The sequence below is a fragment of the Vigna radiata genome, chromosome 5, assembly GCF_000741045.1.
Source record: "Vigna radiata var. radiata cultivar VC1973A chromosome 5, Vradiata_ver6, whole genome shotgun sequence".
NCBI lineage: Eukaryota > Viridiplantae > Streptophyta > Magnoliopsida > Fabales > Fabaceae > Vigna > Vigna radiata.
Genome location: NC_028355.1, coordinates 33,314,122 through 33,337,471, shown reverse-complemented (window position 1 = coordinate 33,337,471; position 23,350 = coordinate 33,314,122). Strand labels below are relative to the sequence as shown.

The 23,350-nt window shown below is 27.4% G+C and overlaps 3 protein-coding genes and 1 non-coding gene across 4 annotated transcripts; 3 read left to right on the top strand and 1 right to left on the bottom strand.

Annotated features, from left to right (window-relative positions):
- Positions 1–3,603: 3,603 nt before the first annotated feature.
- TRNAD-GUC lies at positions 3,604–3,675 on the bottom strand. The gene has a single exon. It is a non-coding gene; the product is annotated as a tRNA-Asp (tRNA).
- A 2,492-nt stretch (positions 3,676–6,167) lies between these two features.
- On the top strand, positions 6,168–9,067 carry LOC106759822 (probable glucan 1,3-beta-glucosidase A). The gene is made up of 8 exons (XM_014643169.2): positions 6,168–6,481; positions 6,652–6,771; positions 6,853–7,050; positions 7,135–7,296; positions 7,423–7,592; positions 7,695–7,844; positions 8,023–8,363; positions 8,650–9,067. Exons 1-8 carry the CDS (start codon positions 6,302–6,304, stop codon positions 8,829–8,831), a joined length of 1,503 nt encoding a protein of 500 aa, XP_014498655.1. The 5' UTR covers positions 6,168–6,301; the 3' UTR covers positions 8,832–9,067.
- A 6,874-nt stretch (positions 9,068–15,941) lies between these two features.
- On the top strand, positions 15,942–16,714 carry LOC106761282 (21 kDa protein-like). Its single transcript, XM_014644817.2, has one exon. The coding sequence runs from the start codon at positions 15,980–15,982 to the stop codon at positions 16,547–16,549; it is 570 nt and encodes a 189-aa protein (XP_014500303.1). The 5' UTR covers positions 15,942–15,979; the 3' UTR covers positions 16,550–16,714.
- A 5,927-nt stretch (positions 16,715–22,641) lies between these two features.
- On the top strand, positions 22,642–23,312 carry LOC106761005 (21 kDa protein-like). The gene has a single exon (XM_014644472.2). It carries the CDS (start codon positions 22,680–22,682, stop codon positions 23,247–23,249), a length of 570 nt encoding a protein of 189 aa, XP_014499958.1. The 5' UTR covers positions 22,642–22,679; the 3' UTR covers positions 23,250–23,312.
- The last annotated feature ends 38 nt before the right edge of the window (positions 23,313–23,350 follow it).

The window sequence follows — 23,350 nt, the reverse complement described above, 5'->3', positions numbered from 1 at the left end:
CGTGAAGAGTATTTTATAGCATTTGATTTGTTTGTGGGTGGAAGCAGCCACCATATTTGACTCACCGCTTTCAGCAAGTGCAATGCACAAAAGTATATATAGATATCTATAAAGAATAATAAAATAATGGTATATAATACGTATTTATGTATATTATATATATATATATATATATATATATATATATATATATATTATAAAATGATTATAAAGATAAAATATTTTATATATATATATATTATAAGATTTTTTGAACATGAGAAGAAGTGCATGGAGGTTGGATCTCAATGTATTTTTCACTCACATGTTTCTTAGTGTGTTTCACTTTTCCTTTACTTCCTTTATTATTATCCATACTAATATATTAATTATTATTATTAATATTCATATATTTGGTGAATAATTAATATTCATGGTCATGTATATCAAGTCTTCTTGTTATTTATACATATTAAGTAAAATTCACAAATTTTAAAATTTTTCTCGAACTAAATACTTATAATTTTGATTATACTTTTATTTTCTATAAATTTCAGTCTCTTATTAGTTAAATAATTTTCTATCTTGTGTCTTTCACATCCCTTTCTCTCTATTAATGGTAAAGCTAATTAGCAACGACCAAGTTTGTTGTATAGACATAAAGGGTATTTGGAACTTTAAGTGTAAGAAACTTTAATGTGACTACTTTCATATCAATTTAATCAACAAAACTTTATCATAAAATTATAATAATTGAGTAGTAAATTATTTATCCTTAAATGCATATATATAAAATACGAAAGCATATAACTTCTAATGCAAAATATTTGAAATAAAACACTAATTTATAGGTTAGCTAGTAGAAATGAATTAATGCATAAAATCTCATTAACGCACGAATAAAACATTTTTCTTATCCCATCAAAGTCACAAATTCTTTGTTTTACCTCATTAAAAACATAAAAAAAATATAAGTGAAAATCTAATATTTTATACATCAACTTTATGAAACACGTACACAACATTAAACATACCTTTAAACGATTTAAGGTTTGAACATAAAGCTTAATTGCATAGTTTATTGTTCAAATTTGTTTATCACATTATTAATGGCAAATCTGAATCAATAATTAAAGTTAAAATTTTAAAATTTGTTATTCATTCGTCTAAAATTTTAATCAGAACTTAGATTTTTATATAAAAGAAAAAATCTAAAAAAGACTATGAAAAATGAAAAATAATGAGAAAATTGTTTAAAATTTTATCATTCGTAATTAGGAATGAAACATTTAGGTTCTGAATTGATTTCATTCAATATGCCTGTTTTGAAATCCATTTAAGTTAAATTTGATTAAACTTAATATTTAAAACATCCAAAATAGCCCGATAACTTTTCTTAATTTACTATTAAAATTGAATTAAACAAATTTGATTACTAATGAAATAATTTGGGTCTACTAAATTTGGTATATCTCAAATATTTTACTTTTTCTTAAAAGTATCGTAGTTATATTTTATTTAAACATAATAATGAACTATTATATTTGGCTCTAACTTTATGTTTGCATCTCTTATAAAAATAAAAAAAATGTAATATTCAAATTAAGTATATATATATATTATATATATATATATATATATATATATATATATATATATATATATATATATTAATTATACTATTTTATAAAAAAGAATTTTCTTTTTGGTATACACATTTTTTTCTAATTTTATCCTTTAAGTTTGCGTTTTTTTTTTTCATTAGTCTATACTTATAGGAAGAGGATTTTTTTTTTTATTTTTCATTTTATCTTTTCTAATTTCATTTTTAACTGAATTTTTCTTAATATGTAATTGTTAATTGATTTTTTTAGAAGTAAATGTTATTTTGAAATATTTTGTATAAAATTGTCACATGTTCCTCTTTTGTTCTCTTTATTATATATATTTGTAGTTTTTACATCTAACATTAAATTATTTATTATTGTCCTTATTATTTTTCTCTTATATATTAATTTAATCAACTTAAATGTATTATTAACTTGTAATACAATATAAATACTTAAAAAATACAGACACGCCTACACGATAACATGTGTTTACACTAGTATATATATAAAGGATAATTTATTTTTCTGTCTCCATATTGTTTTCTAATTTTATCTTTTAATTTAAATGTTTTTTTAAATTAAAAAAAAAATATTTTACCAATTTTACTTTCTTAACTGTTTTTTTTTTTCAATTTAACCGTTCTTTTAAAATTTAATATTTTTTAATTATAAAACTATTTATAATATAAATAAAAATTGTTTATAGTAAAATTACCAAGACTATTTTATTTTTACAATCATAATAATAATAATAATTTTATTGTATTTTATTATTTTTAAAATTGCGCATATAGGCACTTTCACTAGTGTGTATGTCTATATATATATATATATATATATATATAAATTAGTTCTTAAACTATAAAATTCGTTTATTATTATTATACTTAAAATTTATTTTTTACCTTTATAAATTGAAAATCATGTAAATAGTTTTTTCTACTTAAACTTAGACTAATTTAAAAGAAACAAATATGACATTAGGTGTTTAACAATAAAATGTAAAATCAAAGTATGATCTCGTGTAAATAATTAGTAAATAAAAATATTTAAGAGACAAGCATAGGTCTATCCTATATTAAAAAATAAAAAATAAATCTTAGAAAATAAAAATATTACGTGGTCAAAATGGTTACGTACCTCCAATTCGCATTATTTATGATTCCTAAACCTTTATTAATGTACGTGTTATAAAAGAACTCAATTATTAGAATGTTTGAGATCTTGCTTTTCAGCCACACACATGTTTATATTTCCACTTTCAATAACTAGAAAATAATAAATATTTTAAGTTTATTTTTATGTTTTTATAAAAAAACGTAATAAAACCAATTTATATAGTTTAAAAGAGAAAAGTTTAGTAAGAAACGATTAATTATTTATTTAGTTCCTCATTTTATAAAGAAAATTATCAAGTTGGTTATTCAGTCTTTTTTTAGTCTTAATTTAGTTTTTATTTGTGAAAATTTATCCAATTTAATCTTTATTAGTGAAAAATTAATATAATTTTATTATTTCTGTTAAACTTATTTAAATGGATTAATGATTTTCTAATTAGCACTATGATTATGTTAACTATACTAAGAAGATAAATCATTCTTATTATAAAATTTAATTTTGATGAAAAATCTTGAATTTGTTTGTAGAAATTAACAAAAAATAAATAAATTGCATCGATTTTTTACAAATCTCAAATTATATCAATTTTTACAAATCAGAATCAAATTAAGATTAATAAAAATTAAATCAACTTAACATTTTTAGACGACAAAGAATCAAATAAAAATTAAACCTAAAAAAATTGTATAAAGTTCACAATAATTGGCAAAATAAGTTATTCCTATATTTGTCTTATTAAGTATTTGTTTTATTTACCTTAAAAAAATATGCTTACTTACTAAAATTAATTACTACTTGTTGACGACCATTTCTTTCTGTACCCCGTAACGTTTAAAATCTCACTTTTACCCTTATCGAATTAAAACACTAAAAATTTATGAAACGAAGTCCAAAACGCCGTTGCCGGGGATCGAACCCGGGTCACCCGCGTGACAGGCGGGAATACTTACCACTATACTACAACGACTTGGTTGATTCTGACTTATGAAAGATTTAAATTGTTAATTATATCTTTAATAAGTTCTTAATTTCACAAAAATATAATATTATGAATGAGTATTAAAATTTTAATTATTCATCAAAATTCTTGTATGCTTAAAAGTAATCTTTTTAGTCCTTATCCATACAATTTTTATCCTCTAACTAAAAGAAGCTTATAAAGTGAATATGTATATAATACACTAATTACAGGGATAAAACAAGCAATTAATAGTTATTTTTATTAGTTAAATGAAAAAAATATGTATAAATTACATAAATATATAGCATAATTTTAGTTTCTTGTTTATTAGTTGGAAGGCATATGATGAATGAAGAATATTGAATATTGAATATTGAATATTGGCAAGTTTCTTCCACAAGAGGGATGACTTTTGTGTTCTCAACCAAACAATTATTCTCTCAACACCAACAACTAGGTCAAAAATTACTTAAATATGTTATTAGGGTTTTATTTTGACTATGTCTACAAAATACTTTATTAGAAGATTGCATTAAGCAAAAATAAAATATTAATGAATGAAATTAAAATTATGACATAAAAAATGAGAATATAGACACAAGTGTCATTATTGATATGTACCACATTCACTTTCATCCTTCAATCATGCTTGACAAAAAGACCTAATTAATCAATAAACTCCAATTGCAGAAAATGAATACTAATGAAAATGGTTTTTAAATTCAGTCATAGAAGATTTGCAAAATGGGTAATTTAATATATAATAATTTTTTTACGTTGACTCTCTTGTGTGGTTAACGCTGTAAGAGCAATTAAGTTATATTAAGACTATGTTTGAATTGTTGTTAAGTATGTACCACCTCTCAAACAAATTTCCAAATCTCGTAATAAAGTTTCATAATAAGAAAGATAAATCAACATTTCCAACCTCCATCTAACATTTTTATTATAATAACAAAGAATAAATAAAAAATAAAAAATAATTTGTAAATTCGTTTACACAATATTCTTAGAATGTTTGATAACAGTTACAATCTAATAGAATATTATTTTTATTTTCTTTATTAATGGGTCAAAATTGATATCTTATTAACACATCTAAGCGTGATTTTATTAAAAATCTTATATAAGATAGAAATGTAAATAAATGAATATAAGTTTTATTATTTAAGTTAATTTTATAAAATTAAATTAAATTTAAAATTTTGCAAGATAATATATGAATTTATTTTAATACCTATTTTCGGTCAAAGTGTTCAAAGTGATCCTACATTTTTTAATCAGATGTTCACCTGTGGTCACTTAATGTGACAATATTAAAAGTTTTTATTTCACCTTTTTATACTTTTCTTTATTTTACTATTAATAGATTCTCATTTTTTTTTTTTCATTCAGGTCACTATCTCGTTCCAAAATCACCATCGCAAATTTTCTTCACCTCAAGATTTGCAAGAATGAGAGAAATCTTCGTTCAAACCTCCATAGTCACATTCAACCTACAAGAAACTACCACAAAACCCCAAATTGAGATCGTGAACCCTAATCGCGATCATCCTTTTCTCGCGAACAATAACCAAGGCACAACAGCATCACCCCAAAATCTCAAATCAGAAAACCTTAAAATCCTAAATCAAAAAATCCTAAAATCCCAAATTAGAATACCCTAAAATCCCAAATCAGAATATCTTAAAATCCTAAATCAGAAAATCCTAAAATCCCAATTCAGAATACCATAAAATTTCAAATCAAAAAACCCCTAATATGCAAAAACCCAAATCGCATCATCACTCCACCATATTCGTCTTCTACACCTCGACACAACTTCGTTCTTCATCGTAAGAAGTATAGGAAACTCAAAATCTTAACCTTGCTCAGCTTAAATTTAACTTTAACTTTTAACCTTACCGTGTCAATTGAATTAATTGTTTCCATGTATTACAAAACTGTACAGGTCACTCAACATTGATCAGGAAGTAATTACACAGTTAACATTTTTAATGCCAAACAAAAAAAGACCCATTTGAATCCTTTTTACAAAATATAAAACAACTGTGAACAACTAAAAAAAAGTATGAACACTTTGAATATTTTAACCAAAACCAAGGGACATTAAACCTAGTATTTATTATCAAATTACTCATAAATATTTATTTCTCAACATAAACATTATATGCACAGCTTTTGAATCGATTTTAGTATACTAAGTTAAACTTAAAATTGTACTTTTTTTAAAAAATTGTTTAAGTAATTAATACTTTAAAAATATTATGCATAGCTAAATTCTAAATGCTACGTTGAAATATAACCGAAAGTAATGAATGACCGGTCCCCTTTCATTCTAGAATAGTACATGTTACATGTATTTTCCTTCTACTTTCGTTCAACTCATTCTTAGTCAAAGTCTTTTTTCAGTCAAATTATTAGTTATTCAGTTCTTAGAAAATAAGAGTGAAGAACGCGTAGAAACAGAGGCAAACTTTAACGTTATAAATCTACAAAATCTATGCCAATAAACAGCATTCTAATTCTTCGTAACTTTATCTTTCAGTATCTAATAATTATTCCTTTGTTACATCACACACAAACACGCACTTGAGAATTGCAATCTTTGGTAGCAAACTGTTTCATCAACATGGGTTATGACAGACACTGGTTTAGTTTCATGTTCGGTTTATTTCTGTCATGTGCTGTGAATGTTTTGCTTGCTCAAAATTTGCCATACAAAGCTGTGAATCTAGGAAACTGGTTGGTTGCAGAGGGCTGGATGCAAGAACCCTCTCTCTTTGATGGAATTATCAACAAAGATCTCTTGGTATAATTGATGATCCCACAGAAGAACCCCATCATGTTCTTTCCTAGATCATTCTGCTTAAACAATCTTCAAGTTTGCAAATTGAGAAAAAGTTGAATGATATCAGATCATGGTACCCTTTTTCTTTTTCTTTAATCTTTGAGGTAATGGAAGAGTTTTTCCTATTTCAGGATGGAACTCAGGTGCAACTGAAGTCCACAAAGTTTAACAAGTATCTCGCTTCTGAAGGTGGAGGTGGAGCTGATGTTGTAGCAAACCGTGATTCAGCTTCTGGTTGGGAAACGTTCAAGGTAGATTCAACTTCAACTTCATCAGGATTCTTCACAATCTTTTGATGTGCATTAGAAATCACTTTAACTTGTTCTATGCAGCTGTGGAGGGTGAGTGATTCATCCTTCAACTTGAGAGTGTTCAACAAGAAATTTGTGGGGCTGGAAAATCATGGGGGTGGAAACAAAATTGTAGCAGTTTCAGACTCACCCAGCACACCAGAAACATTTGAGATTGCAAGGGATCATAATGACCCATTCAGAATCAGAATCAAAGCATCAAATGGCAAGTTTTTACAGGTACATGTTACTCATTGCAAATACACTGACAAGTAATTCTTAATATTTGGAAACCTTAAAAATTGTGCTTTTTTGTATGTTAAGGTTCAATCCGAGACATCAGTGACTGCAGATTATGAAGGAACAAATTGGGATGAAAAAGATCCATCAGTGTTTCGAATGAATATTGTACCAGACACCACTTTACAAGGAGAGTACCAACTCACTAATGGTTATGGTCCTGACAGAGCTCCTCAAGTCATGAGGGTGATAAATTTTGAATCTTTTAACGACAAATCATCATGAACATGCCTCAATTCATGAACTGTTAGCATTCCAAAAGACTATATTTTCATTCTTACTGAACTCAAGCTGTGTAATTTGGTGTTGCAGGACCACTGGAGCACATACATAACTGAAGATGATTTCAGATTCATGTCAGAAAATGGCTTGAATGCAGTGAGAATACCTGTTGGATGGTGGATAGCTAAAGATCCAAACCCCCCTAAGCCTTTTGTCGGAGGATCATTAGCAGCATTGGACAATGCTTTCATTTGGGCACAGTAAGTCTGTCAGTTTAACGTTGTAGCAGATAAAATATGAAACATTTAATTCCACACCAGTTTTTCATCACTTACCAATAATCCACTGTTCATCGCTTACAGAAACCATGGAATGAAAGTGATCATAGACTTACATGCAGCTGAAGGTTCACAGAATGGAAATGACCACAGTGCCTCAAGAGATGGATACACAGAATGGGGAGAATCATACATACCAAACACAGTTCAAGTCATAGAATTCTTAGCAGAAAGGTTTTTTCTTAAATTTCTTAACATTGTCCCATCATAAATACATTATCAAGAAGTTAATTTTAATCTTAATTCAATCTTTTTTCTAATATGTAAAATGAAGTTTTCACTCATTTATATGTTATATATTAATACAAAAACAGACTTGTAAAATGAAATTTGCATATACTACAATTGACAGATATGGTAACAGACCAAACTTAGGAGGGATAGAATTGATGAATGAACCAGTTGGTGTGAATCTGGAGAGTCTGAAGAAGTATTACGAGGAAGCTTATGAAGCTGTGAGGAAGCACAACCCAAGTGCTTATGTGATAATGTCAAACCCTTTGGATGCAGATTCCAAAGTGCTTCTCTCATTTGTGAAAGCGTTTGACAGAGTAGTCATTGATGTGCATTACTACAATCTTTTCTCTGACATGTTCAACAACATGAGTGTTCAACAAAATATTGATTACATAAGGAAAGAACGAGCCTCAGATCTCAGTGGAGTTTCTTCCTCGAATGCTCTCAGTTTTGTAGGTAAGAAAATGAAAAGCTCACCCTATCATTATTTTTCTTTCAATATCCACACACTTAAAATTTTTACATTTATTTTTATACTATACTTTATTTTTTAGTTTTTAAAAAAAAATATAAAAATTTATTTTTTTATGATTATTTTATTTTTATATTACGTGTTAAATAAATGTAAAAATGTGTTAACTTATTATTATTCTGATTCTTTTATGTGTTAAATTATGATCTATTTTATTTTTTGAAAATAAAATAAATAGAAAAAAAAATATTTATTTATGTTGATTGATAGGGGAATGGACTGGTGCTTGGAGTATACAAGGTGCAACTAAGGAAGATTACCAAAAGTATGTCCAAGCACAATTGGATGTGTATTCTAGTGCAACTTTTGGATGGGCCTATTGGGCCTACAAGTGCAAGTTCAACCAATGGAGTCTCAAATGGATGATCCAAAACAATTACATAAAACTCTAGATTTTGGGGAAATAATAATAATAATAATAATAATAATAATAATAATATTACTATTATTATTATTATTATTATTATTATTATTATTATTATTATTATTATATAGATATGTTGTGGATCCAAATAAGAGGTCTAAATTAAGAAATTTGAGTACACATCAATCACTTGCAATGGATTTTGTATCACAAAGAATAGTAATATCATTACATAAACATGGAATGAAATAAAAATATCTGTAGCCCATGTTATTTTACTTATTCAACTCAATCTTCTAGAAAGTATATCCAGTAGATTTTGAAATTTAGTTATATTTTTAATAATTCTAATATAATTGTTGGGTTCGAGAAAGGAAATAAGAAACCCAGAAATCAGAGAAAAACAGAAGAGAAAACAGAGATTGGTAAAACTGAATATTGCGAGTTTTTTTTTAAATCAGGAGTTGGTTACAATATATAACCAATTCAAGCACCGAAAACAAACAGCAAAGAAATAAAATCGAACGCACAACACAAACAACCGGACGGTCTAAAAACAGGACCGTTCAAACCGTTTGGAACACAAACAAACAAAAAACAAGTCTAAACAATAATAATGCAATGTCGTATACATAATTACATATTATTAGTATTTTTTAATTATAAAATATACTTGATTTAGTGTTTTGGATATCTTCCATTCCACTATCTGTTCATATTTTATCAACTTAAAAAGTTATATTTACTGTTAAAATTAGTGTATTATAATTGAGTTAATACAATGTATTACAGATATTACTGAATTTTAATCAAATTAATAATTTAAATCTATCAAAACTTTGAATAAAAAGCTTTAATATAAATTTTCTTTAAAATATACTGATTTTAATATATGAATTTTTTTTAAAAATATTTTAAAAGTAGAATAAACCAAAAACTCAATAGAAAATTAAAAATCGTAATTAGAGTCGTTATCTGAGAGAGGAATATTGATGATCAAGTGTCATATTCATTGATAAGAATTGTTGTTTTATTTTGTAACGATTGCTAATAAATCATAATCTTTTTTCATTTTTATACGGGGCAGGTTGTAATCAACAGTTCAACATTAAATTCGAAAACAAATGTTTGATTATTACTTCTATTATTGAGAAATCGAATGTTTTTTATTGGTTCTGGAATTTCTCCAAATCACAATCTCCTTTCATGTCACACTTATTATTTTGCTTTTGTAATTACCATTTAACACGTGAACCACTAGATAATGCCACGTACAAATAGTTTTAAAATAAATATTATATGGATTATAATTATATTATTCATTTTTAACTAAATTCCATACTTATCACATTCCAAACATTGTTTTCGTATAAATTCCTTTTTCTCCATGCTTATCATCTATCAATGGAAGTATACTAATGTTACTATCACCTCAATTATTTCACTATTATTTTGGAATGGAGGTTAAACACAGTTTAAATATTTATTTTAATGTATTTTAAGGATAAAATTATAAATTCCAATCTTCAAAATAGATAATATTTCAAATATATGATAATTGATTTTAACGATATTATTCGACAAAATTAGTATTCAAAAGATAGTATTACTGTAAAATCGATAATACAACATTCAATCCAGTGGAGATGACTAATATTCCTTCCTCTTACTATTATGAAATTCATTACTTGTCTCTCTTATCTTTGGTTTATTCTTATCAATGACTAATTTTTCAATTATTAATTTAACACTAGTGCAAAAACGCTATTTAACGTCACCCTTTAGACGTCGGTTAAGGGTAAGCACGGCGTATATTGATAATCGGTGGCATATTTGTAAATAAGTTGGCCTTTTATATGTCAGTTAGAAGGTGCCCCGACGTGTATAATATTTTAAACGTCGAGGCCCCTCCTAATTGACGTCTATATGTCTGACAGGTGGGTAAAAAGTCATTTCTTTCAGTCATATATACGTCAGTTAGGAGGGGCCCCGACGTCTATATGGCAAAAATTAATGGCTATTCACCTACCTGCAGGACATATAAACGTTAGTTGGGAGAGCCCCGACGTCTAAAATATTATAGACGTCTGTTATTGGGGTAACCGACGTCTAAAATCCAGAAATTTAAAAAGTCACTTTTTGACTTCATTTAGACGTCTGATCCTGCCACTCCGACTTCTAAAGCACTTTAGACGTCTGTTATTCTGGGAAACGACGTCTAAACCCTAAATCCAGAACTTTAAAAAGTCATTTTTTGACTCCATTTAGACGTTTGATCCCGCCACTCCGACTTCTAAAGCACTTTAGACGTCTGTTGTAAGGGGAACCGACGTCTAAATGTCTGCATTAAAACACTGCGAACACGAGGCAATAGTTATGCGCACTCATTGTTCATCATCTTCCTCGCGTTTTCTCTGCACGGGTTACGTTTTTCAGGTTCGTTTTTTCACTTTTGCACCGTTTAAAATTAATTTTCCTCCGATTACATTACTCTTTGATGAATTATTTTTCATTTGAACCAATTAAAATGCGTTTTCATTGAGTTTTTGTGCAGTTTTGCTCATGTCCTTAGGTAGCGTTCTTGGACGGCGATTTCTTTTGTTTTGCACTCCTCCAATTCCCTCCACTACATTATCAAAACCGTCCAATACAAANTAAGAACATACAATCCATTCTCTTCAACTAAAATATAAAGTTGTAAACTCGAATACGACGACATTTTAGACTTCTGGAGAAAGATCCTACCAAATACGACGACATTTTAGACGTCTGATTATAGAGTCCGACATCTATATAGACGTCTGACCTATATAGTCCGACGTCTATATAGACGTCCGACCTATAAGGTCCGACGTCTCATTTACGTCATTCAAATAGACGTCAGTTCAGGATCTGACGTTAAAAGTCCAAAATTAAACAGTGTTTTTTCACTAGTGTAAATCTAATAATTTTCACGTATCAATATATTATAGGAGGGTGATAATTAGTAACACTTGATCTTTTTTTTTTTCTGTATAACTTTTAATTATTTTATTTTTACTTGATAAAAATAAATAATTATAAATACTAAGATTATTACAATAAATACATATTTTAAGTGAATCGATATACCAAACCTCGATAAATTTTATGTTATCTATTTTATAATATTTCTCTCTTTCTTGGTCAATTTTCACTTCTTCTTCAGCTTCTACAGCTTATCTTTGATATGTTTTCGTGTTTTTGATTAATCCTTGCATCTTCAATCATATCACTCAAAATTCAATTGTCTTATTTCATCAATTCTCTCTTAATCAATAAATCATTATAATATTTTCTTTATATTAACACCTATTATATTATTTATTAGTTAAACTCGTTTAATTTATTAACATACATTTTTATATATAAAGATGCGTTCATTATATTTTTAATGAGCTTATTTTATGAACATATTATGTGGTAAATAGCTTTGTCACCAAAGGTATGGGTAGGATTGGAAATAAATAATGAGAGAAAAACAAAAATAGATTCTTCAATTTCAATTTGAAGATGAAAATGACATTCATTGGCATGTTTGCCTTCGCATGCATGCAATGCAACTTGGCACAAACAATTTACAAATTGCATATTATAATAAAACAGTGTAGGAACTCTTATATTTTCCCAAAACTCTAAAACTTTCTAATCACAAAATTGTTAAAAAACAAAAACATTAATTAAATGATTTGATTTATAAATTAATAGGTTAAACATGTCACATTTGTGAAAGAAACAGTTAAAATCCAAATATAAAATAAAAGTATCGTATTAAATGAGTGAAAATTAAAAAATATACAAGAAAAATAAAAGTCGTAAAATAAATTCATTATATATAAATAAAGTTAACCACAAGATTAAAATTAGATCATTTTATAATTTTAATGTATTTAATCTCGACCTTTAACAACAAATTAATATAATCTTTAATTACATTAATTTTTTTCACATATTAAATAATATTTTAATTTAAATTTATTATTTTCAAACACTTGAAAATACATTAAATTAAATTTGTTAATTTAGGTGTTAAATTTGGTTGATAAACTCTTTTTACTTGTCCGAAACCATAAACCTTCTTCATATGGAGAAGAGTTTTCTCATGTCTTTGGAAAATCATTTTGTACATATTATATATATATATATATATATATATATATATATATATATATATATATATATATATATATATATATATATATATATATATATATATATGGTTGATAACGGATAATGACTATTAGATAATCACTATTTGCAATATAATTTGCAAAAAAAAAAATCTGACCTGCAACACCTGTTTACTATCCAGATAAGTATCCACTTAAAAAATACAGTATTTAGAACTCGCGAATACTAGGAAAAAAAATATTTTATACATTTACTAAATAAAATTCCAATATATATATATATATATATATATATATATATATATATATATTTATATAATATAATATAAAATAAATTAAATATAAATTCAAGTTTAATTTAATAAAATATAAATTAATTTTATTTTTAATGAAATTTAATTTTAAAAAATAAAATTAATATCTTTCTTATTATTTTTTATGAGGATATCCATAGGAGATAATTTAATATCCCCATCCGACCTGTTTAAAAACAGATATTAAAATACTCGCTATCTATTATCTACGAATAATCGGAGGTAGTAAGTATCCACCGTGAATTTTATTCGCAAAAATTCGTATCCGCATTTTTCTTTTTACATTTCTATGTATATATAGTTATTAGTTATTATGAATAATTGGTCTGTGGTGGGGAATATATTGTTAGAATCGGAAAAGAAAAAAGGGAGAGTGTCCACACTTTTAGGGACAGTTATTAATTGGACATTTCACATGCATCCCATATTATTTGGACGTTTCACAAATTCATTTCTTCTTTCCCATATTTGCTTTTCATTGCATCATTCAATTACATATACGTTTCACACAAAACAAAATATAATACATGGTCCAGCTTTTATAACTTATTTTATTTTCAATTATCTACTTAAATTATATAACATAATTAACATACTCTTATATTTAATAGGCAATTTCATAATAATTAAGTTGGTTTCTTTTGTAATCTCTAATTGAAGTACCTTGATAATTACACGACATAACATTCTAATGTTGTTTTAAGGTAATGCATTTGTTTAATATAATGTGTCTTATACCATACGTAACCTTATTTAACGTAAAAACAGTCCGAGACGACTAAACTTCATTCTCTTTAAGAGTTGTTTCCATAAACACGTTTTACGAAAATGAAGGAAATATCCCATTGTCATTTTCTTAAACTTAGCTTGAGTTCTGTAACAGTTATATATTGACTAAAATCTCACACCATATTAATTGCTGTTTTGATTGTAAATGTATTTAATGATATTATTAAGATGAATCTTTATATACTTTATAAACGTGTTTAATGATATGGTTAAGATCAATCTTTTGTATATTTAAAGTATTATTTGTTTTAATTGTAAATGTATTAAATGATATGATTAACATCAATCCAAGTTTTATTTGTTTTAAAAGTTTATTTATTATGATTTTGTACAAAAAAAATTTAAGAAATCAAATATTTCCATTATTAATTCTACCATGGTAGTTATTATGTAGTTAAAGTTATGTATGTTTCTACAAAGCGTCTTCAGTTTTCAAGTTTAGATTAAAGTTTAGTATTATCTGAAAAAAAATACTTTGATATTAAAATTAATGTTAATTCAAATTTGTTAGTAATAAATGTGTAGAAAAAGTAATCAATTATATAAATATTTAACATATATATATATAAATTCTGGAGTAAGTTTCTAATTAGTATTTGTCTAATTACGACCCAAACAGTAATAATCTTATTTAGAATTGATGTAATTATTCTTTATGTTAACTCTATTTATAATTTGATCGACCAGTTTATCAACCGATTCATATGAAAAATTTGTTGATTGCTCGGTTCAAAGTTGATTGGATGATCATATTATATAATTCTAATCTTAAATTTGTCAATGATGTTATTAAAGTTAATCATGATATGTTTAAAATATTATCTAGATTAAAACTTAAAATATCTTAAATATTATTGTGTTAAAACTTAAAACTTGTTATTCGAAAAGTGAGAAGAAAAGAAAGTATTTAAATAAAAAGTTTAATTTTTAAAATGTGAGATTATTGAATATGATTAAAAAAATTAATAAAATCAAGATCTGAAAAAAAAATGAAATTTTCTTTGATTTGAACATGATAAGAAAATAATAATAAAAATAAAGAAGATAAGATACGCAGGCACGCATATCGATGAGTCCAAGTTGTAGTAATGAAAGGGTTAGTGTGTCACATGGGTGCAGTTAGCGCCAGAACGGCGGCGTGTGTGAAAGCTACTTTAAAATAATGTCGACCATTTGTTCGTTAAAAAACCATTCAGGTAAATAATAAACATCATTCCTCGTAACACTTGTACATTTCTCATAACTACAAACAAAAGACTCTTTACTTTACCAAAACCTTAATCTCTAATTTTTAACAGCAAGGCACTTGACGTTATTAGATAAAGGAAAATAAAATTTTAATATTGACACTGCATACGTGTCAAAATGTGGTTGGACGATTTCAAATTAAAAAAACAAACTTTGGTTTTTTTCTTTCAAACATACTCCTGTTTCAACTTTTTTAATTTGAAATCGTCCAATTACATTTTGACACGTGTACAATATCAAAATAATGTTAAAAAATAGTGTTAAAATATCATTTTTCTTAAACAAAAAAGAAAAAGAGAAAAAAAAACAGAGAGTCCCGTGTGAACGTGAATTTGTAACAGAGTGTGTTCACAATGTCGGTAGGAGCAAGTAAACTTTAAAAAACAAAGACAGAGTCCCACATGCGAAGTTACCAAACAGAGTGGACATTGGTCTCTTCCTCTGCCACTCCCACTTCATCACACTCATATTTTCATCATTAGCCATTTATTATTGTTAATAAAAACAGAAAAAAGCTAAAATTCCCTAGATTTGTGTTAACCATACCCCACACGAAAACAGGGGTAGAAAGATAAACACGGACACGAGGTTGTGCTGTTTGTGACTGTTAGTCTCTTCTTCTCTTCTCTATATATTCAGATCCAACTTTCCCTTTACTCTCAACTCTCAAACCAAAAATGGCCAACTTTGAGATTCTTCTTCTCCTTGTTCTCTGCACCCTCCAGAGTTGCTTCGCTGCCTCCAACCCCACCAACTTCATAAAATCCTCCTGCAGCGCCACCCAGTACCCCGCCCTCTGCGTGGAGTCGCTCTCGGTGTACGCCGCCGCCATCCAGCAGGACCCACACCAGCTCGTCCAGACGGCTCTCTCCCTGGCCCTCAACCGAACCGAGTCTACCAAAACCTTCGTGGCCAAGTGCAACAAGTTCAGGGGTCTCAAGCCACGGGAGTACGCCGCCCTCAAAGACTGCGCGGAGGAAATCAGCGACAGCGTCGACCGCCTCTCTCGGTCGTTGAAGGAGCTGAAGCTCTGCAAGGGGAACGGTCAGGACTTCGCCTGGCACATCAGCAACGTGGAGACGTGGGTGAGCTCTGCGCTCACCGACGAGAGCACGTGCGGCGACGGCTTCGCCGGAAAGGCGCTCAGCGGCAAGATCAAGAACGCCATCAGGGGCAGAATGGTGAATGTTGCTCAGGTCACCAGCAATGCCCTCTCTCTCATCAACCAGTATGCTGCCAAACACTAAACCAAGTTTTTTTTTTTTTTTTTTATGTTCTGAAAAAAAAAAAAAAAACTACTCTGTATGGTTTGATCGAGTGTTCTTTTTCGTGTTTCATGTAATGTGTATGTAAAATCAAGTGAGTCAGTTTAAAAGTTTAAATAGATATATGAATTTTCTTTGCTTGAACAACATTGTAAGATCAAAACTGAGTTTGATCGAACATTACTGTTTTTCTGGTTTTCTCACATTAATGTAAAAAAAATAATAATTATTATTTAAACAATTTTAGTTGTAATTTTATTGAACAATAATAATAATTTAATAAGAGGAAATTACGGACAGAAGGAAATGTTGGTAAGTAACACGCTTTCTCAGCGCGTAAAACTCAGTTGATTATGGATGAACGGCGTTCGGATTCAGTGTTCCGCTTACATTAGCTGTGAATTTGTGAAAAATTATTATAAAAAATTATTATAAAAAAATTCAGAAGAAAGAAAGAAGATTGTTTGAAGTATAAGAGTGAGAAGATTCTAGATTTATGACTTAGGGTTTTAATTTATTTTTGGAGGCAAAATTATAGTTGAGAAGATACTATATAAATAAAAAATAAAAAATTTGAAATTTTTTAATTATGTATATTATTTGTCTTAATATTATATTATAGTAAATGTGTCATTTGTAAATGTTAATTATGGATGAAGCGTAAATTATGGATGAAAAAAATGAAATGGAAGTCTAAAAATGTGAGCAATGAATACGGCAGAAGAAGAGGAAAAAAGAAGAAACTTAGTCTGAAATGATGAATTGTTCAATCACACTAAATAATCTTACCTACTCACCTACTTTCTCTTCATCTTTATGGTACAATTTGCATTATGGGTATAAAATTTCAAGTTTTTTCTATTAAAAAACTATGGTGGAGGACAGGTATGAATTTTAAGCTATTCTAAGATTTTTAGGTTAAGTGTTGTGCTGATAAAACATTACATTATAATTTCACTTTTGTTATGTTATCAAAATTGTTAACATCGATCATTGTGTTTAAAAGATTGAACGTTTTAAAATTTGAAACTTTTTTATAATTTTATCTCTAAAAAAGTTTTAAAATAGAAAAAAAAAATATTTAACTTCAACTTTTTAAGTAATATATAATTATTAGATTTACCAAATAAAGTCTCAAAATTATGTTTTAAATTTATCTTTTTAAGGTTTTTTTTTTTCTGAAATTATTTTAGTTATAGGATAATGATATTTAGACAACATTTTCTTGACAACATTTGAACATTGATTACGTGTTAATCTGTGATTGATCAAAAATTACTCCACAATCAATAATAATAATCATAGACACCATTATGGAGTAATTTAGGACCAATCACAGATTGACATGTAATCAATGTTCAAATGTTGTAAAAAAATGTTGTCTAAATATCATTATCCTTGTATTTATATGTTAAGTAGACTTTTAATTAGAACTGACATAATCACAGTCAAAAAGTTAATAAAAAGCTTTTACCTATAATGTGTTGGATTTATGTTGTTGGTACTTAACCATGGTCATATCGATTAGACTATCGAGAATTCATCCAATTTATGTACACAAGTTAGAAGTGATTAAAAACGTTAAGCGAATAATCAATAATATGTCGAATGGTCATATGATACACAAAAATAAACCGAAGAATCATACGATACAATAACATATATTGAGAGGTATATAAGTTATTTCAAAAATTTAGTAAATCACGTTAAAATTGAATAATAATATTTGAATCATTACACTTTTTAAGTAAAAAAAAAATATCTAATATTAACCATTCAATCCAACAGGAGGTATTATAATTCAATTTCTAATAGAATAGATTATTATACTCAATGGTATATACATTATTAGTATTGATATTTTCTTTTGTCTTTTTTTTTAAGCTTTTGTCTTTATGTTTCCAAACAATTTTCTTTAGTTATTTTTGGTCCAAATAATTTTCTTTGCTAACGCTGCAATTTTTTTATACGAATCTTATGTAAATTTGTTCTTTTGTTCTCAACTTCGAATTATTTATATTTTACTGATGTATTTATTAAAATTTATATCTATTTTAGTTACTTATTTAAAATTTTAAGTAAAAGTACACATGCTGTACTAATTAGTTATTTAAAACAAGAACGGGACAAATCTAACCAACCCAAATAGACTATAAACCGAAATCAAATTATATATGTAATCGCTTCTATTATTTATTGTTAATGTTTTTTTAGTTTGATTTTGCTTAAATCATCAAGATGCAGGTTCAATATTTTATTTAATTTTAAAACTATTTAAAACATCGAGTTTGTTAAAGACAAAAAAACAAAAAAGCGAAACAAATTATATAACCTAGCTTTTTCATTATACTATCAATATCTTGCTACCAACCATGGTAGCTTTCTTTGGTCTTTCAAAATTATTTAGTAAACATGTTGAGTTATTACCAATTTCTTTTAAGATTTATTTTTAAATTGATATTCAACAAACTCTCAAAATATTTGAAAGAAAATACAATCTAATAAATTATTCATAAAAAAAAAGTTAATTTGTTAGTTTGAGTATTATCATCACAAAGCCTATTGAAATATAAGTGTGACCTATTGGAGTATAAGAATTGGATAGGTATACATTATAAAAGGATTTACAATTTCTTTTTCAAAAGAATTTGCATTCTTAATTAGGAAAATTGTATAGAAAGGTTTGTATATTAAATAATAATGTTTTTCGTTGTTGAATATTTGTAAATATTGGTGAAGCTACATTAAATTAAATTTGTGTATTTTAATTTTAAAGTTATGCTTTAAATATTTTAAAAAAAAATTATTTCAAGGACAAATTTGAAAAACAAAGATGGACACTAAAAAGGAACATTCCATTTGTATGTAGATATAGATAAATGTGAATTTATATCTACATTGTACCTTTTTATTTTACAATATAAAATTTATCTACATTTCTTTAAGTTTTAAATGGCTAGATCGTATTCTTTTAACATATTTATTATAGAAAATTAAATGAAATAATGATTATACTTTGAAAATTTCAGTGAGCACTAAAGTTGATCAACATCTCACACTTTCAATTCAATGTAGCATCATTAAAAAACATCTGAAATAAATTCAGGTTTAGTTTAGTTTTAATTGAAAATAAATTTTAAATTATTTTTTTCAGGTTTAGTTTAGTTTAGTTTGATATTTTGTTATTTTTTTTTATATAATTCTTATCATATTCATCATTTCAATATTTTCTCATATTCATAAATACATTATGTAATCTTACGGTTAAACATTACAGTACACTTTTGCTATCATATTTTGGTAAATGTAAATACATTTTAAGTATAACACAATAAAATCTTAAATAACTTTCACTATATATATATATATATATATATATATATATATATATATATATATATAATATAATATAAAATAAATTAAATATAAATTCAAGTTTAATTTAATAAAATATAAATTAATTTTATTTTTAATGAAATTTAATTTTAAAAAATAAAATTAATATCTTTCTTATTATTTTTTATGAGGATATCCATAGGAGATAATTTAATATCCCCATCCGACCTGTTTAAAAACAGATATTAAAATACTCGCTATCTATTATCTACGAATAATCGGAGGTAGTAAGTATCCACCGTGAATTTTATTCGCAAAAATTCGTATCCGCATTTTTCTTTTTACATTTCTATGTATATATAGTTATTAGTTATTATGAATAATTGGTCTGTGGTGGGGAATATATTGTTAGAATCGGAAAAGAAAAAAGGGAGAGTGTCCACACTTTTAGGGACAGTTATTAATTGGACATTTCACATGCATCCCATATTATTTGGACGTTTCACAAATTCATTTCTTCTTTCCCATATTTGCTTTTCATTGCATCATTCAATTACATATACGTTTCACACAAAACAAAATATAATACATGGTCCAGCTTTTATAACTTATTTTATTTTCAATTATCTACTTAAATTATATAACATAATTAACATACTCTTATATTTAATAGGCAATTTCATAATAATTAAGTTGGTTTCTTTTGTAATCTCTAATTGAAGTACCTTGATAATTACACGACATAACATTCTAATGTTGTTTTAAGGTAATGCATTTGTTTAATATAATGTGTCTTATACCATACGTAACCTTATTTAACGTAAAAACAGTCCGAGACGACTAAACTTCATTCTCTTTAAGAGTTGTTTCCATAAACACGTTTTACGAAAATGAAGGAAATATCCCATTGTCATTTTCTTAAACTTAGCTTGAGTTCTGTAACAGTTATATATTGACTAAAATCTCACACCATATTAATTGCTGTTTTGATTGTAAATGTATTTAATGATATTATTAAGATGAATCTTTATATACTTTATAAACGTGTTTAATGATATGGTTAAGATCAATCTTTTGTATATTTAAAGTATTATTTGTTTTAATTGTAAATGTATTAAATGATATGATTAACATCAATCCAAGTTTTATTTGTTTTAAAAGTTTATTTATTATGATTTTGTACAAAAAAAATTTAAGAAATCAAATATTTCCATTATTAATTCTACCATGGTAGTTATTATGTAGTTAAAGTTATGTATGTTTCTACAAAGCGTCTTCAGTTTTCAAGTTTAGATTAAAGTTTAGTATTATCTGAAAAAAAATACTTTGATATTAAAATTAATGTTAATTCAAATTTGTTAGTAATAAATGTGTAGAAAAAGTAATCAATTATATAAATATTTAACATATATATATATAAATTCTGGAGTAAGTTTCTAATTAGTATTTGTCTAATTACGACCCAAACAGTAATAATCTTATTTAGAATTGATGTAATTATTCTTTATGTTAACTCTATTTATAATTTGATCGACCAGTTTATCAACCGATTCATATGAAAAATTTGTTGATTGCTCGGTTCAAAGTTGATTGGATGATCATATTATATAATTCTAATCTTAAATTTGTCAATGATGTTATTAAAGTTAATCATGATATGTTTAAAATATTATCTAGATTAAAACTTAAAATATCTTAAATATTATTGTGTTAAAACTTAAAACTTGTTATTCGAAAAGTGAGAAGAAAAGAAAGTATTTAAATAAAAAGTTTAATTTTTAAAATGTGAGATTATTGAATATGATTAAAAAAATTAATAAAATCAAGATCTGAAAAAAAAATGAAATTTTCTTTGATTTGAACATGATAAGAAAATAATAATAAAAATAAAGAAGATAAGATACGCAGGCACGCATATCGATGAGTCCAAGTTGTAGTAATGAAAGGGTTAGTGTGTCACATGGGTGCAGTTAGCGCCAGAACGGCGGCGTGTGTGAAAGCTACTTTAAAATAATGTCGACCATTTGTTCGTTAAAAAACCATTCAGGTAAATAATAAACATCATTCCTCGTAACACTTGTACATTTCTCATAACTACAAACAAAAGACTCTTTACTTTACCAAAACCTTAATCTCTAATTTTTAACAGCAAGGCACTTGACGTTATTAGATAAAGGAAAATAAAATTTTAATATTGACACTGCATACGTGTCAAAATGTGGTTGGACGATTTCAAATTAAAAAAACAAACTTTGGTTTTTTTCTTTCAAACATACTCCTGTTTCAACTTTTTTAATTTGAAATCGTCCAATTACATTTTGACACGTGTACAATATCAAAATAATGTTAAAAAATAGTGTTAAAATATCATTTTTCTTAAACAAAAAAGAAAAAGAGAAAAAAAAACAGAGAGTCCCGTGTGAACGTGAATTTGTAACAGAGTGTGTTCACAATGTCGGTAGGAGCAAGTAAACTTTAAAAAACAAAGACAGAGTCCCACATGCGAAGTTACCAAACAGAGTGGACATTGGTCTCTTCCTCTGCCACTCCCACTTCATCACACTCATATTTTCATCATTAGCCATTTATTATTGTTAATAAAAACAGAAAAAAGCTAAAATTCCCTAGATTTGTGTTAACCATACCCCACACGAAAACAGGGGTAGAAAGATAAACACGGACACGAGGTTGTGCTGTTTGTGACTGTTAGTCTCTTCTTCTCTTCTCTATATATTCAGATCCAACTTTCCCTTTACTCTCAACTCTCAAACCAAAAATGGCCAACTTTGAGATTCTTCTTCTCCTTGTTCTCTGCACCCTCCAGAGTTGCTTCGCTGCCTCCAACCCCACCAACTTCATAAAATCCTCCTGCAGCGCCACCCAGTACCCCGCCCTCTGCGTGGAGTCGCTCTCGGTGTACGCCGCCGCCATCCAGCAGGACCCACACCAGCTCGTCCAGACGGCTCTCTCCCTGGCCCTCAACCGAACCGAGTCTACCAAAACCTTCGTGGCCAAGTGCAACAAGTTCAGGGGTCTCAAGCCACGGGAGTACGCCGCCCTCAAAGACTGCGCGGAGGAAATCAGCGACAGCGTCGACCGCCTCTCTCGGTCGTTGAAGGAGCTGAAGCTCTGCAAGGGGAACGGTCAGGACTTCGCCTGGCACATCAGCAACGTGGAGACGTGGGTGAGCTCTGCGCTCACCGACGAGAGCACGTGCGGCGACGGCTTCGCCGGAAAGGCGCTCAGCGGCAAGATCAAGAACGCCATCAGGGGCAGAATGGTGAATGTTGCTCAGGTCACCAGCAATGCCCTCTCTCTCATCAACCAGTATGCTGCCAAACACTAAACCAAGTTTTTTTTTTTTTTTTTATGTTCTGAAAAAAAAAAAAAAAACTACTCTGTATGGTTTGATCGAGTGTTCTTTTTCGTGTTTCATGTAATGTGTAT